At 40.6% G+C, this 18,717-nt stretch overlaps 1 protein-coding gene across 1 annotated transcript in view; it reads right to left on the reverse strand.

Annotated features, from left to right (window-relative positions):
* Positions 1–1,093: 1,093 nt before the first annotated feature.
* Positions 1,094–18,717, reverse strand: part of CTDSP2 (CTD small phosphatase 2) — a 31,831-nt gene continuing 14,207 nt past the window's right edge. Inside the window, exons 2-8 of the mRNA XM_075265598.1 lie at positions 9,301–9,449; positions 9,079–9,117; positions 6,700–6,801; positions 5,612–5,668; positions 5,117–5,209; positions 4,333–4,518; positions 1,094–3,086 (exon numbers count right to left, since the gene is read on the reverse strand). Of these exons, the coding sequence (XP_075121699.1) occupies positions 2,961–3,086; positions 4,333–4,518; positions 5,117–5,209; positions 5,612–5,668; positions 6,700–6,801; positions 9,079–9,117; positions 9,301–9,449 (752 nt within the window). The 3' untranslated portion in view covers positions 1,094–2,960. The remainder of the gene's footprint in view (positions 3,087–4,332; positions 4,519–5,116; positions 5,210–5,611; positions 5,669–6,699; positions 6,802–9,078; positions 9,118–9,300; positions 9,450–18,717) is intronic.

An 18,717-nucleotide genomic window follows, 5' to 3' on the forward strand; every position in this document is an offset into this window, starting at 1 on the left:
ACTCCTGGCCACCCCTCTGCTCATGGGTCACACTCCTGGTCTTTTAAAGAGAGAGCGCACGCTAGACCCCTGACCCAGCCAATGAGCACCAACCTTTATAAAGAGACCCTCCTCCATCACGTTCGTTCAGAGCAATAAGGTCCATTTTCTTCTGAATGTCTGTAAAGGAGTTTCATTTTTTTTATTGGCCCAGCTTGAATATTTGACCAGTTTTTTTGACCATTGCACCTACGACCACTTACAAATGAACTGTTCTTGCCTTGATCTGTGCACTGTTTAACTACAATTCTTGCCTTCAGTCTTAGTGATACATCCTTGCAAGGGCGTTGGGCTACATTCAGACAACGGACGTGAAAAATATCCATTTTTCATGGCCTTCTTGCACCCAGGAGGCGCCACTTTCATAAAATTTCAATAAATCCCTCATAAAATTTGAATGTACAGAGGAATTTGTGAAAACGAACAAAAATAGAACATGGCCTATATTTTATATGTATTTTATTACACTTGTTTTAAAATGGATGTTACACGGCCATTAACCACTGTCATGTGAATGTAGCCTTAGGCCCCGTTCACACGGAGCAAGAGGGGGAGGATTTTGGCGCGGAATCCACGTCATAATCCGCCCCTCACAATGGTGGTCTATGTAGACCGCTATTGTTCTTTTTTCCACTAGTGGCAACATGCGGAAAAAAGAAACAAGCTGCCCTTTTTTCAGGCGGCTGAATCAGCCGTGTTTTCCGCCTTGCGACAGCACCTTCTGGACTAGGCCCTTTCATTTGGGCCTAATCTGGAGCGGAAAGCCGCGATGAAGATGCCGTGTACTGCACTGGCATCCTGTCGCGGCGGTCACGACGGCATATGCACGTGCGTAATCACGTGTGAACTAGCCCTTAGTCTTTTACCCCTGGTTTAGGTCTAAGCTAAATAAGTTTAGAACCCAGTTTGTCCTCCTGTTGTCCTTATTACAACCTGTCACCCACCTCCCATTAAAGTCTCCAAGATGTTGATCCCATTCTGAGACGTTTAGTAACCAAACTATGTGACTTTCAGGAGGTCTTTTTGTCTTCAAATGTACGCACACAACACAACATAGGGCATAAAAATAGATTTTATTACATGCTCTGTTAGAGGGATTACATATTTTAACAATTCACCCATTCAGTCTTATAGAACCTTAAATACAGCAATGTGCTGAAAAACCATTCAACAGCTGCTCAACCTAAAAGAAGAATAAAAACCTAATACTTATTGAAGACCCTCATTCAAGAAGGTTGGATCCCAAACGCACATCCTCACACCACAGAAAGAGACACACAGGAATGTACGTCATTCTTTATTTTCCTTTGCCGACGTTTGTGCAGAAGTGTTAGTTAAAAACAGGATGGCTGACAGTGGAGCAGCCACGTTACGTGATGTATGATTCAGTAGGAGTGTTTCCCCTGAGGTCTACTTTGTAACAGTCTTACAGAATCTTGTAGATCACTCACTACCTGAGAGGTAGCATGAAAAAAAGGTCTGAAGATGATAGCTACATATCTCAAATTCAAAAACAAGTGTTATAAAGAGTAAAAAATAGCTCTTTAGCTATAGGCCTTGAAAATATGCGTTTAAAATAGCCAAAAAAGGCACTGCATGGTTTTCCATTCATTACCTCTTAGGAAAGTCCCTGCTCGGTGACCAAATACTGGCATAAGGAGGCGATGGCCATCTTATAGCTGGGTAGTGCCAATGGAATTATAAATAAGGACTAGAATGTTTCTCATACCCTGGCTATAATAAGACATTGCCTTTGTAGTGTATGGTCAATAACAGGTATAAGTTACCAAGCACCACTCTCCACAGGCTCGATACATACAATGATCAAACCATTAATAGAGACCAAACAGTAAAGCTATTCAGACCAATCCCCCCACCCACCATGGCAGCAGATGGACAAACATCTTTGATTCAAGTCAGTTATTAGAAAAAAAAAAATATTACATAGAATCTCAGAGTGGCTAAAAACATCAATCATAAAAAAATTCCTTTGGCTTTGATATTTTTTTGATCCATCAAATAAATGGGGAGGGGTTTGGGTTGAAGCACAGAGGCCGCTATTATGACAGTGTAACCAATGATAAGTAGCCCTATGTTTATCCTACTGCCCATCATCTGCACAGTGCTTTGCTATATAACAATACCCTGTACATCACTGGCATTTACATATAGGAGGGATATGCTCCATAGCACCTGGACATCAAGGCTTTCATTATTAATCATACATATTCCATATGGATCTGCATCTGGAGAAATGTTGGAATAGTCATGATAACAAAACATATTCCCAAAGTGAGAGACGGACTGTAGATGGCACTAAATGCCAGTGAGTGCCAGTAGTTACCAAGTCAAGTGCATTCAGCTAAAATATGCACATAACAGAGATTGGCAAGTAGAGAATTCTGGAATCCGTGAAAAAGTTATGATGGCGTTCCATTTAAGCAGCCTGATTCCTAATGTGTGCCAAGTTATTCAGCTATCTAAAGTACCTGTGTGTGCCCTTTCAGTTATCAGCATCTTGGCACTACATCCTCCTTGTTCATGTTACAGCCTGACATATTAAAGGATATGAAAGCTAAAACAGTAGTGGAGAACCGAAAACCATAGGTACACGGTACCATTATTAAAAAAGGACACTGTCTTCTACTAGTGCACCAAAGTAATGGCAATAATAGATCCCTGCATTCACTGCTAACATGCCACTGGGCATGCAAGCCATTAGGAGTGTAAGCCACAGCCTGTTTGCTTGTTAAGGGCAGAAGAATTTCCCTTGAAATTCTTATTCTGCTTATGAATATCAGTTTTTGTTCCTCTTCCTCTGAGGCCAAAGGCACAGTGAGTGAGAAATTTGAAAAGACAAAAATAAAAGAATATTTAAGATATAAAACGTCTCCTGAAAAACAAAGTCAAGACAAAGAGTCTTAAGGTGCCCTCAGTTGTCCAAGACTTGCATAAATGTCCTCAGAGTCACTGAGCTCCTCAAAGATCGGGATGAGGCTTAAGAGTTCTGTGTCTCCCATGTCATCAAACCACGATTGCACGGGTACCTGCAAACAAAGACAAACAGTATTGAATGAAGTGAGGTAGAAGTCCCATTGGATTAAGTATGGCATGCACCCCATATACTATTATCCAAAGCACAGGCAAACCCCCCCCCCCATCATCTGACATTTTTTTCAGCGCTTGCAAATGGAAACAAACACTGCAGGCAATATGATTTATCTTCACCGTACATACGGCAACACTAGACTGCAGCGCTTCAGAGCTCTGCAAAACCTCTTTTTGCTGGCTCTATGTATAACCTGTTGCGATGTATGCAACTTAGTAAGGATGCGATATCTTATGACTCCAATGTGTGTTATTCCCTAAATTACCTCCCTAATTTTGTCCAAATTTGTATGCATATCTACATATGTCAGGAAGCCAGGTGGTTGACCTACGAAAGGATGGGTAGAAAAGGCCTTAAAGGGATTCTACCATTATAAACTTTTTATTTTCTTCCTAACATGTCGGAATAGCCTTAAGAAAGGCTATTCGTCTCCTACCTTTAGATGTCTTTTGCGCCCCGCCGTTTGGTTAAAGTCCCGTTTTCTGTAGGTATGCAAATTAGTTCTCTCGCAGCACTGGTGGCAGGCGTCAGTGTTGTTTGAGCGCTGGGGCCCGCCTCCAGTGCTGCGAGAGAACTCATTTGCATACCGGTGGAAAACGAGATTTTAACCGAACGGTGGGGCGGAGAAGACATCTAAAGGTAGGAGACGAATAGCCTTTCTTAAGGCTATTCCGACGTGTAAGGGTAAGATTTTAATGGTAGAATCCCTTTAAATGAAGCAAGTTTTTTTTTTTTTTTATAGAAACACATGCAAGGCACCAGCATCCATATAGCAGGGAGAAGGTTTAATCAATGCTCTAAAGCAGCGTTAGACATCTGGTATTGTTAATGGTTTCCTAGCAACTCGGCCTTATTACCTCTCTATACAATCTGTCAGCAATATTATTGTGTGCAATAATTAAAGAGGGAGCTTAGAAAATAAGAGACTTTGCTCTAATAATCACAAGTGGAAAACCACTACATCTGCAGTTCTGTGGCCAGACAATGTTATGGGTCTATATACTGAAGGCTTAATATATAAAGACATAAAGCAGAAGGGGGAAAAAAAAAATCAATAGTCTGGATACTGAAACTGCTTACAGAGTTCTAATAGCAGCAACAAATGTAATACAAGTCTTTCAGAGGATCCAAGAATAACGCCTCTTCCAAGAACGCATTAAGATGACATTTGCTGTAACACTTACAGCATTTTCTGGATGGAAGATGTAAGATGCAGGAGAGTTGTCTAAAATGATAGTCTTCTTAAGATCTCTCCCCAAACGGCTCAAGTCTTTGACATAGCAGCCCTGGTGGAATACGCAAGCTTCCCTGAAGAGACGGGCTCGGAAGACTCCTTCCTTGTCCAAAAGGTCAGTAACTGGATCGGCATACTGGGAGTAAAAGAAAAGACAAGATTATTTGTATAATATAATACTACATTATCCATATCTGTCCAATACTAGGTCTAGAAACAAAACAGTGCTGTTGATACATAGATCAATGTTTCATAGCTGATATAGTTAAGAAATAAATAATAATAAAAAAAAAGCACAAAATCTAGCCGGGAGAAAGGAAAGGATGTGGTAGAAGTGAAGGGGTAGATCTATATTTTACAATACTCATACTAATTGTGCTTTCTGCTGTTCACCTAATTTAAGGTTACATGTACGTGAATGTGTACATGTATAAGTCCACGAGAAAATGGCTCGTTCCCATTAATTTAGGTGTATGGCGCCATAAGGAAAGGCCACTGTGCTAGCTGTTAAAAAGACAGCGAGCACACTGACAAAGCACTAAAACTCTTTAGTTTGAGGCCATTATATGGCACCATTTAGTATACAAGGGCCTGTACCTCCATATGCGACCACTTTCACAGGGAGGCAAATGGATCAGATGTAAAGCAGGCAGAAAGACCATTGTGGTATGTATGAAGCCATTTTTCCCCTTAGTGCTGTTCATTTCTCTATTATCGTAGAAGCGTCTCCTTACCTTGGCAAGACTAGCAGTAAATAGTACACATTCATAGAGCTCTCCCATTCTTTCCAGAAACTCATCCACATAAGGCCTCTTCAGAACGTACACCTAGGGAGGAATAAAATGGACACCAGAGTCAAGTAGAGTCTCTTTAGCAGTATTGCAGAGTGTCTTTCTCCCAGTAGAAAACATGGCTAATGCAGGATAATTGTAATATATATAAATAGGGATTATTATAGATGTATAAGTATAACAAATTACAGAAACTAAGTCAATTGTGGCTATATTAGACAACCCCTTCTTCAGATGTAGTTTTACTCTCAGTCTTAAGCAGAATATTAGCTGCTTCCTGAAACAAGTAATCAAGAGTAGGCCGCGCGGTGAGGAAACAGCCTATCCTGGATTACTTGAACCGGGCTACAGCCATGACTTTCTGATGTCTTCAATCTTTTCTTCTCAAAGCTGATAGGTAAATGACAATGAATAAAACAAAACCGCCTGCCCTCTCACCTGATGGGTGGTCCCCTCAATCTCCACGGGAACGATAAAATCTGCATTGCTGATCGGCTACATGAACAAACAAAAAGAGGAACCATTTAAGGCAAAAGAAAGAACAGCATTCCTTCCAAGAGCCCTCAGTACAGATACAGACAATCTCTTAATAACCAGTGGCGCAACTAAAGTCTTGTGGGCCCAGGTGCAATCTTTTGTCTGGGGGTCCCTACCTCATCCCTACAGCGAATTCTTGATAGTGATGGTTACGGGTGCTAAGGAGTTTAATCAGCCTTAGTGTGGTTAGGGTGATCTGTGGATCTCCTTGGTTTATGGGCCAGATGGAAGCTGCAATCTCAATACTGATGCCAGTCCTTATGGGCCCCCTAAGGCTCCTGGGAGCCCCAGTGCGACTGCACCCCCTCAAGTTATGCCCCTGGTCACAAAGTGATGATTGTACAAAGATGAGCGGCACTATGCAAGTTCCTATGGGAAGTTTTTCTTCTGCCTTAATCCATTTTGTTTTTTATTTTTGCATTTTATAGCAATGATGGGTAGGCAGGAATCTGCCCTTTACTCTTCAACAAGAGATTGTGGGTTCCATGTACTATAAAAACCTATTCTGCCAGCATCTTCAGGTCTTAATATCGTCACAGAACATAGATCACACCTCTGCCTTGTAAAAGTACAATACCCATTTAAAGGGGGCCTTCCAGGGTTGACAATTGATGACCTAGCCTTAGGAGATATAGGTTATAAACTGAAGATCTGTGGGGGTCCGACACCCAGGTTCCGCGGCTGATCAGCTGTTTGAAGAGGCTTTAGCGTTCAGATGAACACTGCAGCCTTTCCGCTACTTACCAGGCACAAGGGTACACATTTCTATAGCGGATGTTCTTGGGATTGCACGTCAGTCCATTTACTTGTATCAGACTGAGATGCAAACAGGACATATTATCAATAAACGTGCCACTGCTGCTTCATGTGGGTGTCAGACCCCCAGTGACCATCAATGGTAAAGTATAGGTAATCCATTAATAAGTTAGAAAAACCTTTTAATTAATCATTTTTAATATCACATAACCTATATAGAACAAAAACCTTACCTTAAAAGAGCTATGAACCAGCGTTTCATCTAAGTCTATAACCATGCATATTTTTCCCTTATCTTTCGGCGTTACCTCAGGTAGTAAAGAGGTACCTGGAATCTGAGGGTAAAAAAGATGCATTATGTTAATTCTTTAGGGCAATATAAAAATCTCTCAAGGCAATACATGAAAAACAGACCAATTTGACACCAATAATCTACAGTAAATAGGGAAGGGAAAAATCAAGACTAATAATTGTCTTGACACAACCTGCTAAAGGTCTTTGCTCCCGTCCCACCTGCAGAAACATGCATCAAAAAATTGGTCAACAATGAGTGCCTATATATATTATAGTGTAGCAATAATATAAGAAACGGAAGAAAATACTAAAAATAATATATAAATGCATATATTTTATGAAAAATACATACATTTTATTGGATTTAAATCTGCAATTTTTTCAATAATACTGCCCATTTTCATGCATGTTTCACTGAAAAGGTGCATGGTACTAAACAAACTAGTAGGACTGACAAATCCTAAGGGTTTCCCAATAGGCAACTATTAGGGTAAGCTCACTCTATCTTTCTGTCACACAGGGAAGTAAAAAAAAAAAAAAATCTATTAGGCAGTCCTAATTTATCTTTCGGGGTTAAAATAGTTTGACAAATACAGGAAGACAGCACTGCAATTATCATCGGTCTTCAATTTATCTACCTGGAAAGGATGAAAGAGTGAGCAGAGCTAGCCGGGATTAGATCCTGCGACCTGCAGGTCACACAGATGCTTCCAGGCAGGAGTCTCAGCTGGCTGAGCACCCTCTTCGGTCCCACTGGCTGAAGCATTAAAAGTGCAGGTGGAAGAAGCTTATTGGTGAAGCTGCATTTCACAAATTAATTTCTTGAGATTTTATGAACTATGCACAGAAAATGAAAAATGAGAACAAAAATCTGGGGACAGGACTGGAGGGTTAAAAGAAATGGAATAGCCTAAAATAAGTAACTTCACACTAGCATGAGACTGATTCACTGTGGTCATGTTAAGATGCAACAAAACAACTTTTAGGGCACTGTGTGACTGACTTGCCTTAAGAAGGCCTTTCCTCACCTCTAACAAGTTCAGCTCTTTAAATCATCTAATAGCTGCTGCTCTACTCATTCCAGCACAGGTGGAATTCTATTCTGTAGCCCTTACTGTACCTGAACAATCAATGCTGTTAGTTTTGGTGCCTGATATGCTATTTAGTCTCTGTACTGTCAGGTGGGCGGGGTCAGGCAGGAGCAGACAAGGGTGTGATTCTGAGCTCTGGCACTGGCTGCCTCTGATTGGAGCTCTGAGTCACACCCCCTGCCTGACACCGCCCTTCTGACATTACAGAGCTTAAATAGCACATCAGGCATCAAAACTACCTGTGCTTGTTGTTCAGGAATGGTGGACACTAGAGAGAAAATGCCATGTATGCTGGAATCAGTGGAGCAGCGACTATTAACAGATGCTAAGAACCTGAATTGGTGGAAGGTCCTTTATAAAGGAGGACATGCCTTGTGAAAAATCAGAACAAGTGTGGTGGTGGTGGAGATGTGCTGAGGACAATATGGCATCTTTTATACTGAATAAAACATGTTCATCTGCCAGCTGATCTGGTGGACATTCACGCAGATCGACCATTGACACTGAGCATTTCTACAAATGCATGTTCTCCATAATTGGCCTATGTAATAACATAGTACGTTACCTAATGATGCTTATACATATATAGATAGAAACATGGTTTGACAGGTAACTCACTAGAGAGGTAAAACTTAATTTAATATAACAAATAGCATTTCTAAGAGGCTTGCATTGCTGAAATCCTTCTTAATAGGACACGTCAGTCACTGTGCCTCATGACTACTTAAATGTTGTCCCATAAGTGAATAAGACTTTGATCTGTGAGATGACACAAAGCAATGTTTTTAATTGGACTTCGATAAAAAAAAAAAAAAAAAATGCTACTGCGCATTGCTGTAATAATAGTTATGGCACCCCCTGGTGGTTTGGGTTTTTCGTCTCTCTCTCTCAGCACCTAATGTGTTCCGTGTTGGTGAGAAGATCTCATACAGTGACTTTTAATGGCTGACCTGTGCAATAGCTATAATCATATATAACAATATAAGAGGACCCAGATGACGGGACTGAGCTTCTGAACATGTGTCCAGTGCCAGTGGTCACATGAACTAGAAGTTCTACACCAGGGAGACTGTAACATATTTGCTCCAGCAATTTCTAGATACAAGAGTGTATTTTTTTTTTATTTTTAACAATCCAATTGTGTAAAAGTGTAAAAGTAATATTCACTTGTGGACAATGCTTTTAAAGATGTATGAAAAAGATCCAAGTGCCAAAAATGATACGTACCTGGTAAAACTGATACTGAAGACACTGGAGTAACTCCGACTGAAAGAAAGGTGCAAACATCACAAGTAAGCCAACTTTATCATTACAAGATACACATAGGGCAGACATGATATTTATTCCATGAGTGTGCCATACCCTGACAATCCATCTCCTATTTCATATACATTGCCTCTTTCTGTAGTGTTACCATTTACAGCTCCATTAACCGACTGCTGGACGTACCTTTGGGGTAGTTTGTGTCTCCTCCTTTTGGGTGGGAGCTTCACCGATGCCTCCTGGTCGATTGACATTCTGTGCACTGAGGCAACAGAAAAGAGTCTTAAATATGCTCCGACTTTTAGGCTTCTTTGGTGAGGACCTGGAGACTAGCCCTGGGGGAAGAAAGAGATAAATAATTCAGCAATATTTTCAAAAAGGATTTCATTTCAAGTAACTTTATTCCTTTTTTGAACACTAGGGGGCATTTGTGTCAGGTTATGGAAAACGACCACTGTAAATTTGTTTACCATGTCCCTTTACTGACCAAATATATGGATACGCCCCATTTTTCCAACTGTAAATTGCTGGTATACAATTACAACAACCATGAGGTGGCCTAATAGGTCTAATAGGTATACTACTGATAAGTCTACAATGTTCAAGAGGAAAAGGCAGAAATGTGTCTCACATCTATAAATCTACATTAAATGCGATTTATTATCTTACCTCTAATTCCATTTAATGTGCCACACATGTAAATATAAGTCCATTATTAGTGTTTTATGGTTTCATCATAATATAAAAAGGGACAATAGTAAATACAACAAAACCATTCAGTACCAGCACATTACCACTAGAGGGCAGTCAGAGCAAGGAATAGAGAAGAGACCAAACCCATAAAGCAGACATCATTTACAAGCCTTGTTAGTGCACATGAAAGAGACTCTACCGAGCAGTAATACATGCCATTACTAGAAGAGAAAAGCATTACAAATGTGTCAAGCTTTATTGTTTATAGACACAGCAATAAGTGTTACAACTGATCCACAGGCCCACTGTCATAAAGAGAATATTGGTTACAATCACAGATAAACACCAAACATTAATATGAAGCAACCTGAGAGTAACGGGAAGTCAGTAGCAAAGTCCTGGCCATCCTATTATAATTTATAGTCAGTGGCTAGTCTTAAAGGTACCGATTCTGATGGTTTCTAAAGAGAAATGGGGCCTTCTTTTAGATCACCAAGATGTCTACCAAAACATTTTAAATGTTAAAAGAACTTAAAAAACCCCACAAGAAAACAAAAAGACCTGTCACTAAAACTTAAAATAAATAAAATAAATATAATAATAATAATATATATATATATATATATATATATATATATATATATATATATTTATTTATTTTTGAAACATGGTGCCTGCTAAAGTTTAGGCAACCATAGTAATTGGTGAATACGTGCACCAGCACATTCCAATAGATCCCTGGCATGTATATATATATATATATATATATATATATATATATATATATATATATATATATATATATACACTCACCGGCCACTTTATTAGGTACACCATGCTAGTAACGGGTTGGACCCCCTTTTGCCTTTAGAACTGCCTCAATTCTTCGTGGCATAGATTCAACAAGGTGCTGGAAGCATTCCTCAGAGATTTTGGTCCATATTGACATGATGGCATCACACAGTTGCCGCAGATTTGTCGGCTGCACATCCATGATGCGAATCTCCCGTTCCACCACATCCCAAAGATGCTCTATTGGATTGAGATCTGGTGACTGTGGAGGCCATTGGAGTACAGTGAACTCATTGTCATGTTCAAGAAACCAGTCTGAGATGATTCCAGCTTTATGACATGGCGCATTATCCTGCTGAAAGTAGCCATCAGATGTTGGGTACATTGTGGTCATAAAGGGATGGACATGGTCAGCAACAATACTCAGGTAGGCTTTGGTGTTGCAACGATGCTCAATTGGTACCAAGGGGCCCAAAGAGTGCCAAGAAAATATTCCCCACACCATGACACCACCACCACCAGCCTGAACCGTTGATACAAGGCAGGATGGATCCATGCTTTCATGTTGTTGACGCCAAATTCTGACCCTACCATCCGAATGTCGCAGCAGAAATCGAGACTCATCAGACCAGGCAACGTTTTTCCAATCTTCAATTGTCCAATTTCAATGAGCTTGTGCAAATTGTAGCCTCAGTTTCCTGTTCTTAGCTGAAAGGAGTGGCACCCGGTGTGGTCTTCTGCTGCTGTAGCCCATCTGCCTCAAAGTTCGACATACTGTGCGTTCAGAGATGCTCTTCTGGCTACCTTGGTTGTAACGGGTGGCTATTTGAGTCACTGTTGCCTTTCTATCAGCTCGAACCAGTCTGGCCATTCTCCTCTGACCTCTGGCATCAACAACGCATTTCCGCCCACAGAACTGCCGCTCACTGGATGTTTTTTCTTTTTCGGATCATTCTCTGTAAACCCTAGAGATGGTTGTGCATGAAAATCCCAGTAGATCAGCAGTTTCTGAAATACTCAGACCAGCCCTTCTGGCACCAACAACCATGCCACGTTCAAAGGCACTCAAATCACCTTTCTTCCCCATACTGATGCTCGGTTTGAACTGCAGGAGATTGTCTTGACCATGTCTACATGCCTAAATGCACTGAGTTGCCGCCATGTGATTGGCTGATTAGCAATTAAGTGTTAACGAGCAGTTGGACAGGTGTACCTAATAAAGTGGCCGGTGAGTGTGTATGTATATATATATATATATATATATATATATATATATATATTTATAGGACTGGCCAGAAACCACTTTGCTGCAGGGACCCTTTCCTGGCGTTTAGCTGAACAGAAGCTTTATAATGGAAAATACATCACACAAAGAAAATCAGAAGATCGGATTTCAGGAAATGCCTGGAGGTGAAAGCGATTTTTCGCCTTGAAAACAGTCAATCGAAAGTTCATATCACAGAATTCCAGGCATCAAAACTGTCTTAATGTGAGGAGTCAGAACTCATAAGAAAGTTACTGGAATACCTCCAAGACTGTTCATGGCTGATCCCAGATAATGTCTACCTTTTAACCTTAAAAAAAAATTGCTTCCTTGTGCTTACTTCCCTGATTAGCTTCAGGGTTTTCATGATAAAGTCCTGTATGAAGCATTAACTCCTAACCACGAGCGCTATAGTCTCAGCGCCGCCCTCCTGTATAATAATACACACACATGAAAATAAAATGATCAGAATATGCAAAAGCAGCAAGGTCTGGCCAGTGGGGTCACCCCCAGAACACTGGGGTATAGGGTTACATGGTCAATACCATCTGGGAGGAGGAGCTGCCGACCTGCCAGACAGTAAACACTTACAGCAGGTGTGAAGTTACCCAGACTGTTTCCGCTGCAGACCTATATGGACCTAAAAGGCAGCAATTACAACAGCCGTTCTATGGAAATACTTTTTATGGCTTCCATGAAACACAAGGAACAGTTCTCGGTCCTGATGAGTTCGTTTTATGTCCGGCAGATAAAATAAGTAGACATTTAGTGTAGCTGTAAACAGTTATCATATGTATTGAGCAATGCCTAGAAAACAAGAGGGGGCATTCACACGGAGTAAAGTGGCGCTGATTCTGCTGCGAGTTATCAGAATCAGCGCCACTTTACTCCGTGTGAATGCCCCATAGGGTCCATTCGCACGGAGGAAAATAGTGAGGAATTTGGTGTGGAATTTTCCACACTGAAAAAAAAGCCTCCCATTGATCTCAATGGGTTCTGCTAGCGGAATTTTCCTCTTGTTTTTTTTTTTCCTCTGCACCAAAAAACTGTACTATTGAGGCCAAAAAATGTATAAAACAGTTTATGCCAGTTTTCTGGAGTAGGGCTTCAGTTTGCATCGGCAACCATTTCAGTATAAAAACAGCGGAAACCATTATAATCTATGGGGTAGCTACAGGAACATGTCCTTAAGTGGCATAATGGGTATGCCATAGTTACAGCTAGCAGAAAAAGGAGCCCATTGAGGTCAAACCCACACCAAATATCTCACTATTTTCTTATGTGTGAATGCACCCATAATATATAACACTACACTGCCAAGAGCACTGGACACTACATAGGATATGGAGTCAGCTTCTTCTAGGCCAGTACACTGTATTGTTCCAGGACCGGAAATTGTTGAGAACACTTGTCTCAAGTGTTGGACCCCAACCGATCTGATACAGATGACTCATTCTAAGGATAAGGTATCAATATCATAAAGCTTGGGAACCTTTTTTGCAAAACCAACTTGCGTTCAACAATAACAAGAGAAGCAGGAAACGCCTCCCAGACCTTATTCTTCACACTTATGGTTTAAAACTGGAGATGACATAACAAACCCATCCAAGTAAAATGTTATAAAGAGGCTGGATACTGAGATCACTGTCATAGAAATAGATGGCCTCCATTAAATGAGTAACAAAGACAGAAAATTCTGGGAGTAGGAGCTTCAGAACTGACTCATGATGTGTGATCCTATATATATATCTCCATTGTAGTAGTCTCTAATTATAGGCCCACGGCTTCCGTCTCTGGGAGTTCCTACAAGTTCTTTTGAATTGTCTTCCTTTAGGCCAATAATGACTTCCTGCCGTGCTTCAGATATGTTCTTCACTTCATGCATATACCCATCTTATTCACCAGCGCCCGCAGGAGACATTTATTTCTACTATAATCAAGAGACCATAGTATTATAATCACTGAGAGGCAAAAGCAAAGAGCCTAAGGATGTAGCAGTGCCCATTCTGTAAAGCGCTGCGGAAGATAACGGTGCTATACAAATAAACTAAATAAATAAATTCTGCCTCTAATAATGCTGTATACTCGTATAATAAAATACATCTTACAACTTTCTATATACCTTGTCTTTCAATTCAGTGTAATTTTCAAGACAGCAGCATGCAGTCTGTAAATAGGAACTGTTTTAGTTACTGAAAACCTGCCGCACATATAGACTCACGTCATTACAATGAATCTGAGATCTCCCAATCAGCCTTCGCACTATAACAGGGTTTTTTATTTTCCAATCACTGTCAACAAGAATTTACTAGCAAATATTTAAGATTTACTAAGCTATTATGTGCCATAATCCTTGTTCATGTGTGCCCTAAACAGCACGCGCTATAAAGTTTTAGACACCTTTTTCTCCCTGTTTGACAAAGGATTGTGTTTTGGTGGGAGAGGACCGTGGCTCAAATGCAACAAAATACATCCCAATTTTAACACAAGGTGAGCCAACCAATACGTTGAGTAAAGTTAGACAAAAGTGTCTAAAAATGCACCAAATGTATCATCCAGCACCTGTATGGCGACACTGGCTGGTCTATATATTATACAGGATTAGTAAATTTGCTCCTTTACCCTCTTGTTGTTAATATAAGTAAATAGCTCAGTAGGATTACATGCAGTCCTATGTAAAATCATAGGTGTTAGTTACACTATAGTTACATAGGTGTTAGTTACACTATAACTCCTTGTGCATGTAGATACAACAGACTGACTATTGCTTAGATAATCTATAGCCAAAATTAGTCTTGATAACATCTTGGCATAGCTTACCAGCCTAGTATATAACCTGCAATAGCCATTATTAAAGGGTTTTTTTCAGCGATTTAAAAATAAAAAAAAAATAAAAAAAAATTGACCCATTGCATTTCTACCCCTTCCCCCACCAGTCTTAGTGCAACTGGCTGCAGCCATAATGTCCTCTATTTACTTACACACAACTAAGGCTGCTGCAGTCATTTAAGGGTTATTTCATGGGACCACCTCCTCCCCGTCCTGACCTATACAGCTGAAACCTATGGGAACAGCCAAGTGGTGCTGCTCTACACTGTTCCCATAACTCCATAAAGGAGAATTCTTCTCCCACCACCCTAAAAATAGATTTGCATCAGCCCCCACTTACATAAAGGACAATGGAAGCTACGGAAACAGCGTAGTACAAATAGATATGCTCCACTGTTTCTGTAGCCCTTATCCTTGTCTATGAGAGTTATGGAAATGCGATAGAGCAGCACTGCCCGGCAGTTCCCAGGAGTCAGGACCAGTCATTGCCATCTTGGCAGTGATATGATACCTTTAGTGGTTGGATTAACACAATTAAACTGCGCCCATATTATACGTCCCATGATATGTAGTATGATGCTGCTAGTCTAGCTCAGTAAACCCACAGCCTGGTACAATACGGACTTCTTAATGCCATGTGAAACCAGCCATAATGGCCACCGTGGCTACTCACATGATTATATGGAGGACACTGTCACAGTAGCCAAGTAAACAAAGACCAGCAGAGAGTATTGTCCCTGGAATGGTGGGGGATTTAAGCAAGCAAGTCTATTGTTATTTTAAGACGTTTTTAATTTTTTATTAATTTTTTTTTTACTCTAAAAAGACTCTACATAATAAGAACCATTTCCCTGCAGCAGAACAAGACTCTTCAAGCAGGTATGGAATGTTCTCGGCTAGCACGCAGGTTATACATGATACAGCCATGCGCAGAGAGCAGCTGCTACACCGTACATTATGTCCTGCTCAATTTCAATTACTGATCTACAGGGTATTGCAACAGGAGGCCGGACCCTCCGAGCGCATCTGTTTAACACTTTAGCTGACAGAAATGCTAAATGGGCCCAGCGTCTCTCCATACACACTAAGCAGCTGCACACAACAAACTTCTCGTGGTTATGTGTAAGGTGCTCAGCCACACATATACTAGAAGATTAAAAAAATGCACACAAGTTGTTTCAGCCATGTGTAAACTGCGTCTTGTAAATCTCCATTCACTTTCATTGTGCTATATTTTGATGAAGATTTGTGGTGCACACCAAAAGTCTGTAACACCCCTGTGCATCACCTACAGCTTCAAACACTTGTGTATATGGTAATGGATGTGCTTGGAATTACTGTTGTAGCTGTAGGAAAATGCAGAAAAAAAAAGAAGAAACAGATTAAGTACAAATAAAATACATCACCAGTGATAGGCAATGGATATCTTCTGCCAATATTGCATGCTGTTTGTTATATTCTATATGGACAGCAGTTTATAGCCATGCCATGGGTGGTAGTTCTCTTCACGGCACACAAAGACAAGGGACAAACCTAAAGCTGGCCATGCACATAAGATGGCTGTCAGCCAACAAACACCTTGTTTGTCTCTTAAATACATATACACACTCAGCTCGGCCGAGAGGTGCGAGTGTCCTCAACAGCAAGATGGGAAAAAAGGATTGGACATGTTAAAATCAAGCTACCCTATCCTTATATCTCTCTGCATCTGCTTTGAGGACTCCATATATATTAGATAGTTGGCTGGCCCCACTGAAATTGATGGGTGCAGCCTATACACACAATGTGTACAGCCCTCCATATGAGGCTCGCGTGGGGTCCACTGGGTTGGTGTCCATCACAAGATGGATCCAGCACTTTCATCAATCTGCCCTATGATGGAGTACAATGATTAAAATATGTCATGGAGATGTGAACAGAGCTTAAAAGCTATATGACAATTTATGTTGTGAGCTGTATCATCTGGAGCCTCAGAAATCTTGAGAATTTGATAATCTCCAGTAATGCGACATTCCTCGACAAGTCATCAATAATCACATTTTGTAAATCTTCATACAACTGAATCATAACCCTTTCCCTTCCAAATGAAGTATCTTTATACAGTTGTCGGTGCGGCCTATACTTTCGGCAAACCATCCTACACTTATTGCAGCCATTAAAAGAATCAGATTTATTTCATAAGTCCATTTATTTCCCATCTGCCCACATGCGGATCCATACTAGTGACAGGGCTTTGTTAAAGTGAAGATTATGGATGGTGATAAAATATTTTTATCTGCCAAGCCGTCTAAACCACCACGAAGCACATAAACCGGTGAGTCACTTATTTATATACCATCATAACGCTGCTTCAAATTCACGGGAATGTTCCCATCTCCCTATTTATGAGGACACACAGGTATTTATTACCATGCACTGGAATACCAATATGTGATGTTAGCATTTATTCTGGTTCCTTTCACGCTATATCGGAGCACCACATACTGTATATTAGATAATGGCTGGAGTACTCGGCTTCTTATAGCCACAACTTAATTACGCCCCCTTTGTTCTCCTAAAATTAATATTTCTTTAGCAAACAGAAATGCAGTAACTTCTTTGTCACATCATTGTTAAAAATGGCCACTGTACTGCTTCCTACAGCAACACGTATCGGCATTGAAGGCCACGTCTCCATCACTAGTAAATAACAATTTCTGCTCATTATGCTGGCATGAAACTGGGTATATCATCTCCATATAGGCTCCATCTGGAAATCTGTGTCCGTTCTTAACAAGAGTGGGCTATACCGAGGTGGTTAAGCCAGTTCAAGTCTATCACGAAAATAGTTATAAAGAAGGTGATGGAAACTCCAAACACAACAGTCTAAAAGTTAGATAGACTGTCTAGTCTAAGTTTGCACTTTAACGTATTATATAACGTTGTCAGCGGTGAGGAAGCCTCCCTTCTCCTCTCACAGTACAGCGCTATAGGCGCTGCTGTGAGGAAGGGCGTTCCTGACTGACTGTACCGGCACCGATAGTTCTTCACCCAGGGCACAGATCGTGAAAGCTGACAGTGCGCTGAATTCAACGCAGTGTCGGGCTTTCTAGCAGTATATAAAACTGCATGTGCCCCAAGTGATGAGAGGTCCTCTTTAAAATATACCAGATTTATCAAAGTGTGTAATGCGGTTTGATAAACCTGTTGCATTTTTAGGGGGAGTTCACACAGTTCACGCAATCTGGCACGTATGCGCGCTCAAAAAGATCCCATTGATTTCAATGGGCGTTACGATCGTATACAGCGCGTAATTTTGCTCCATGTGAATTCCCCTTTATACTGTCCTTGGCTTAATTATTACCAGGAAAACGCACAAAAAATGTAACACATTTTCTGGCGCATTGTGTCATACCTTACACACATCCTCCTTTACGTACAAGTCAAAATGGTCTATCCAGTGTCTATAACTCTTGATAAATGTGGTGTATTGTATGTTATACATTATTTCTGGTGCAAATTATGCCAACATTCTGGCACATATTCCTTAGTTAATGACACATAAGACATACTGATCGGGACTTTAGATTGTAAGCCCTACTTGGCACTGCGTTGACAATATCTGTAAAGTGGTGCAGAATAGGAAAAATAAAATATATAGTAATTCTCCCTTGGAATTTCTATAACCGTTCTTTAAAACTAGCACGTTCATAAAATGAAAATCAGTATATGTCTCTGCATAGTCGGTATGTAAAAAAAAATGGAAAAAGACAAAAACAGTATAAACAGCAAAGCCTCTATACTAGGTTATAGTCACCAGTGTACATATCATTTAGTATTGACCTATGGCTGGCAATGCTTTCATGTACTATGCAGGAGGCAGATGGTGCTTCAATCTGTCTTGAGGATCCTATGTCATAGAGAAAAGAGGCAGGGGGCACTTCTCAAGCTGCACTCTAGGGAGACCACCCTGAGAGAGAGGGGACCCTCAAATGACATGTGCCAAAGATCAACCCGAGGTGAAGGAATACATTTCCTGTCAGTGG

The sequence above is a fragment of the Leptodactylus fuscus genome, chromosome 2 (genome assembly GCF_031893055.1).
Source record: "Leptodactylus fuscus isolate aLepFus1 chromosome 2, aLepFus1.hap2, whole genome shotgun sequence".
Classification (NCBI taxonomy): domain Eukaryota; kingdom Metazoa; phylum Chordata; class Amphibia; order Anura; family Leptodactylidae; genus Leptodactylus; species Leptodactylus fuscus.